The following is a 6,000-nucleotide window of genomic DNA, read 5'->3' as shown; positions in this document are numbered from 1 at the left end:
GCTGGGGTGGCACCTGGGATGCAGAGCTGAATGAAGGCCGATTTCTTCAATTGTATTTCAGTGAGGGGTCTTTCCGGGTTAATGAGCTGACATCATGATTAAAGCTGACCATTTGTAATGTGTCTCGACCCCGTTGAAAAGCACAGAAAAGGTTAATGTGGTAAAGCAGGACAGCACCTGCCCCTCGCAGGGAGAGGAGTTGGAACACTTTTCCTAATCAATTAGTCCATTAATGAGTCTATCAAGTAGTTAAGTAGTTAAAGATTATGCAGCTGGTCTGGGTAACAGTCGTCATCTCGCTACACCTAATTATATTATAAGTATCTTATTCAATATACCAGACATAATACGGTGACTTGGAGTTAATGAAAATGTCATTTTAAAACGTCTTGACATTTGTCTATATTGATTTGTATATTTCCATCTCATTCTCTCGCCCCCACCCCGCGCCCGGATTTGGTTTTTTATTTTTTGGAGGGGGGTGAACATACATATTATTAAAAGAATCAACAGATTGAAGCAGAGGGTCCCCAGCATATGTGACCAAAGGAAAGAGAAACCCATTTCCTCCTCTCACCTCAGCCCTTTTTGGTGGGATCCATTTTGTTTGAAGGCGGAAGGCATGGATCTCTTTCCCCTATGCAACCTGATTTCTAGGGACCGTGTAAAATTGGGTTGAAAAAATGTTGTGAGCCCATCCACAAGCCGATTAGTATATTGGAAGATGTATGTAACATAAGGCGCAGAGACTTCTAGTTGGAGAATAGTTATCCACGCATTTCTCTTAGCAGAATAGCTTCCCAGTTATACGCGGAGATTTCAGTATGGTTTTCCCAGACCTGTTTATGAATGTTGTGCTTCCGTGGCAGATGAAATTCAGTGGCTAAATAAGATTTCGAAATTCCCCTGATCATATTGCTTTCAAAGGTTTCATATGCCAACGGTGACATGGTGCTATCCAAATCAAGTGAGAATATGATCTTTGGATAATATATGGCGGCACTGACTACATATAACATGTTCACTGTGTGATAGCACTGTTAAATAGGAAAACAGGAATTAATGCAGAGGTTCTCATGTTAGAGGGCCGGGTCACAACATTTAGCTTTGAACTTTAGGAAAAAAAAACCCAGCTCCCTTTGAAATGTCTGTAGAAGGTAAAGAAAAAGAAGTTATAACATGCAGGCTTCCCTGCTCTGCTTAGGCAGATTCTGACCAGGCGTCGTACTGTACCTGTACTGTGCATTTGTGTAAATCCTGAAGTAGTGGCTTTAATTAAACCAACACTGAATTGAGCTTTCAAATCGCTGCCGATTTGCCACTAGTACAGGTTACATCCTTCTTCATCTCTGCCAACTAGAATGCACCTTATGTACCATTTTACAATAAGTAACTCCCTATCCTAACGCAATTGTAACGGGATTAAGGAGAGGGATGGTTGCAATCCTTAACGATCGTGTTATCATTGTACTCCTCTGCAGGAAGTGGTTTTAAGACTTTGAAAGAGAGAGTTTTCCCTTCCAGTTTCACGTCTTGGATGAAGGATGTACAACCCCAGAGGAAGTGAAACGAGTGCCTGTGTAGTTACAATGATCGCAATGAATTTTGTAAATCCCAATAGAAATCCCATCTGAACAGGATTTAAATGTAGATACAGGTATCCGGCTGCACCTCAAAGACTTATTACACCCCATAGCATCGTTTTGGGATAGGAAATGAGTTTCGCAGGTTGGATTGCATCCTGCCATTGATACCTTTACTAAATATTCCTTGCGTAGGCTTCTTGGCGCCAGGCAACTCAAATCCATTGAGTCGTTTCATCTCCCCCGCAATCTCCCAGCCGGGTACAAGCTGCAAACCTGGCTCTCCCTGAAAGGAGTCAGATCTTTGTGAGCCTGATACAACTCGTGAGCCGTTTGACTGGCTCAGTGTTTTAAAGACAAGCAGTTAAACTTGGGACGGGGGTTCATTCCGGCACCGAGGCCATTTCGATCTTTGTTGTTAGACATTATTCGGGGGCCTACTGAAAACAGCCAATAATTAATCAGGACGTTGAGGGGGAGTTAGTCAGCAGACGCTTCTTGTTTAAATTACTCCTTCGTTAGGTCGGATAGAGAGGATATTAGTTACAAAATGGAAGCCGGTGCCTTAATCAAACCAAATTCTCCTCTAGCACCTGGAATTTTCTAGATCTAATTTGCTTGCTTTTTTATATGAAATAATGGTAATAAATTGGAGGCTTTTTTTCTGCTCCCAGGTTTGCTTGTTTTCGCTGGGGCTGGGTTCTCCCTGGTGTGGGAATGCTCCCTGGCTCCGGAAAAGTTCATTTGGAAATATACAAAAGCATTTCCCCTTTACACCGGGGAAGACAAAATGGAACGGGAGTCATTTACTCGACCTCCTTTGCCATTTTATATGCAGCATCAAAACTCCTGTCTTTAAACCTTTATGCTCAAATGTTGCTTGTTAGGCAGCAGATTCTAGCAAATCAGGTTCATGAGCAAAAGGGTGAAAACGCACGGAAACGCACAACGTGTTTATTTAAACAACGTCCCACTGTTTTAAAGAAGAGATTCAGCCCACACCAGTTCACCCCCCCGTTCCACCTGAAAGGTTACCGACGAGGTGGTGGAGAAGGAAGAGACACGTAGACGCTTGTTTGGCATCTATTTTATCCCTATTAGCGGCCGGCTTTAAACTGAGCCCTCCACTTGTAAGCTTAATGAGCGGCTGCGATCCAGTTCTGTTGGCGTCAGCCAGCAGCCCCCCGAAAACCAGCGGGCTTGCTTGCGGGGGGCTAGAATTTTGAAACTTTCCGGGGCTGCCAGCAGTCTGTGATTGGCCCTGGCAGATGTAACCTCCATGCAAATGAAGCCACGCCACCCCGCCGCCTGGAGATCAGTAGAGATCTGAGAGAGAAAGGAGCATGCATTCAGGCTGGGCAAGCTCGGGGAAAACCTGCAAAGACACGCCAAAAACACCCCCCAAAACACAACCAAAACAAGTCCAGACAAGCCCCCCCTGCCGCCCCCGACCCTCAGGCACACGCATTCACACACACCTTCCCCCAGAGTGGCTCTAAAGGGAGCGCTTTCTTCCTCTTATTTCTTATGAACCCAGGATGAGCAACAAAGAAGACCCGAGCAAGTGTTGCCCTGCAGCCGCTCCGATCTCCAGTTTTACCATCCAGTCCATCCTGGGCAGCGGTACCTCGGAAGGGGGCAGGGAGCCCAGTTCCAAGGCTGCGGCCGCCTGGCCGGGCAGGAAGCGAAGTCTGTCTGTGTCCTCAGAGGAAGAGGAGCCGGAGGAGAGCTGGAAACATCACGGCTGCTTCTGTCCTGAGTCGCAGGGCCCCAAAGAAACTTGCCACAAACACCAGCCCATCAGTTTCATGTGTCTCAGTAAGTACTGGACAAATTTACCTCCTTAGGAAGTATGTAGATCTCCACATAGCTAGATGTTAATATGTAGAATGACAGCGCTCCACCGTGCATTCGCTCTTCTCGCTCGGGCTTTTAGCGGGTGAAACATTTTCATTTACATCTTAGCGTGGAATATACGGTCTGTTGTGACCAGTTCATAGAAATATGTCTAAAACGCAGGGAAAATCAGTGTCTCGGGCGTTTGGTTGTACAAGTCCTTTGAAATCATCTGTTGTCAGACGGTAACATGTACACACCATGTCCTTTTATTTCTTTTTTTGTTGTGGATGGTGTTTCACTGAACGTTTGCTCTGATTTCTGGCCAAACTGCGGGTTCCTTACCGGATTTGGTACAATGGGTTTAGAGATACCTTAGCTTCTAGTCCTTTCCCTGCACATTTTCCTCCTTCCCTTGTGAACGATTATCCGTTTAACATGATTGATAACTGTGGTTTTCTTAGATTGTTCTTCCTTACAGCTCCCCAGTAAGGGGAAGAGAGATGTTAGTTCTTAGCATTGTTTGGGAATAAACGGGCTGTGAAATGTTATGCTATAAAGTAAGATCTACCAGTTCTTCTGCTATAGGAAAGAAACATCTTTAACACCCTCCCCGCTCCCCAAACTCCTAGTTATTCATCTGTCTTCACTGAGGATAGAAGGGATGTATTTTGAAAGTAAAGAACCTCCAGTCTGGAGGCTGATTTTCTTCAGCACTTGAGTTTGGAAATAGAATGAACTGGAACTTTGGAGCTGCACATTGCGGCTGTGAAATTGACTGATTATCTTCAGCTAGTCTGTGGGCACCGGGGAGCTGGCAAAAATGAGCATTTTCTATGTTTAGAGCTTTTTGAATACGCTGTAGAGTGTCTGATGCGGACTATGTCTGTTTTCTTGTTTGTTCTCTTCAAGGCAATCCAAAGGGAAATGGAGGCGCAATGACGGTAAATACAGACAGGACGCAGTTCCTCTCCCAATCCCAACAGGACTTGAAGGAAGAAAAAGAGAAACGCTTCCCTCCAAACTCCCCGTCTTCTGGGGACAGGCAAAGGGACGGAGGGGACAGACAGGGTAATTCAGCCAAGAAGAAGACCCGCACTGTTTTCTCCCGGAGCCAAGTGTACCAGTTGGAATCTACCTTTGACATGAAGCGGTACCTGAGCAGCTCGGAGAGGGCCTGCTTGGCCTCCAGTTTGCAGCTGACGGAGACCCAGGTGAAAACCTGGTTCCAGAACCGTAGGAACAAATGGAAAAGGCAACTCTCGGCAGAACTGGAGGCGGCCAATATGGCTCATGCCTCAGCTCAGACACTAGTGGGGATGCCCCTGGTTTTCAGAGACAATTCCCTTCTGAGAGTGCCAGTGCCCAGGTCTATCGCCTTCCCAGCCCCTTTATACTACCCAGGCAGCAACTTGTCAGCCTTACCTCTCTATAATCTCTACAACAAGATCGACTACTGACTCTGAAAGCCGATGGCACTGTCTCCTTTCTCTGTATAGTTCTCCGCTAGCCGCAATGCCCTGTCATAGATTTCACCCGTCTGTATCCACAGGAAAACAAATGTGCTTCTTGCAGTGTTAAGAAATACACCACGTGTATTCATTATTTTTATTTATTGGACCCTCTCGGTTTGTTTGTTTATGTTCTAGGCTGGCATAGCGTTTTTCTGTACGATCGCCATGCATTATCCCACCAGACATAACTGACTTTCTGAGCTTCACGGGACTTTCAAAACAAATTGCAATCGTCTCTCTATCTACATGTGCAGGTAGGAAAAAGCCCAGGGCCCTTGGTTATTTGTCTCTGCAATTGTATAGGCCAATTTCAACCTTCCCCCCGCTCTCCCCCCCGCACTCTTTTCCTGAATATTATTCTATCACTTGAAAATGCAATTTAAAAAACATATTTCAAATCTGTAAATATTTTTAAAGAAAATAAAACATTTTAAACATCGTTTGCATCTTTTGCCAAGTTGATTGCACGTTTCAGTTCAAAACGCGAAGTGCAGTGTTGTTGAACTACGGTATTAGCCGCGAAGGAGGGTACAATTAACGGGAGAGGGACAGACGCCTCTTGCGTTGTGCCGCCTCTGTTCGAACGAGAAACTTTCAATAGCTTTTCCCGACTGAAGTCAGGAAATGTTGTAATTCTCTCTTTAGAGTTACAAGAGCCTTTGACTTCCACGGGCGGGATTCCACCTACTTTTGGAGGCATTTGCAGCGAAGTCAACAGCACGTGAACCGTGCACTGATCAAAACAGGGCTGGAAATATGGAGTAACTATAGTGAAGTAATCCGGCAGCTGCGATGTAGGAAGAGTTAAAAAAAAAAAAGGCTAGTGGGAAAATAAAATCTTAGCCTAGGCAAGTCACTGTAAGACCTGCAATTACTGTAATAATATATTAGTTTTTTCGATCCTATATAGGATATAGAGACCTGCCATGCAAAATGCACCGGAGTTCTCAACACTAGTGACCTTTAGTCTGTGTAAAGACTCTAAATATTAAAAATGCTGTAATTAATTAGTAATTAATTTTTAAATAGAATATCTGGATGTAGTTACACGCACCACTGTCTACCCC

At 44.9% G+C, this 6,000-nt stretch overlaps 1 protein-coding gene across 1 annotated transcript; it reads left to right on the top strand.

Moving 5' to 3' along the window:
• The first annotated feature begins 3,121 nt into the window (after positions 1-3,121).
• HMX2 (H6 family homeobox 2) lies at positions 3,122-4,879 on the top strand. Its single transcript, XM_050959699.1, has 2 exons — positions 3,122-3,401; positions 4,332-4,879. Exons 1-2 carry the CDS (start codon positions 3,122-3,124, stop codon positions 4,877-4,879), a joined length of 828 nt encoding a protein of 275 aa, XP_050815656.1.
• Positions 4,880-6,000: the final 1,121 nt, after the last annotated feature.

Source organism: Gopherus flavomarginatus, chromosome 6 (genome assembly GCF_025201925.1).
Source record: "Gopherus flavomarginatus isolate rGopFla2 chromosome 6, rGopFla2.mat.asm, whole genome shotgun sequence".
NCBI classification, from domain to species: domain Eukaryota; kingdom Metazoa; phylum Chordata; order Testudines; family Testudinidae; genus Gopherus; species Gopherus flavomarginatus.
The sequence above is the reverse complement of the archived record's forward strand: the minus strand, read 5'-3'. Positions and strand labels throughout refer to the sequence as shown.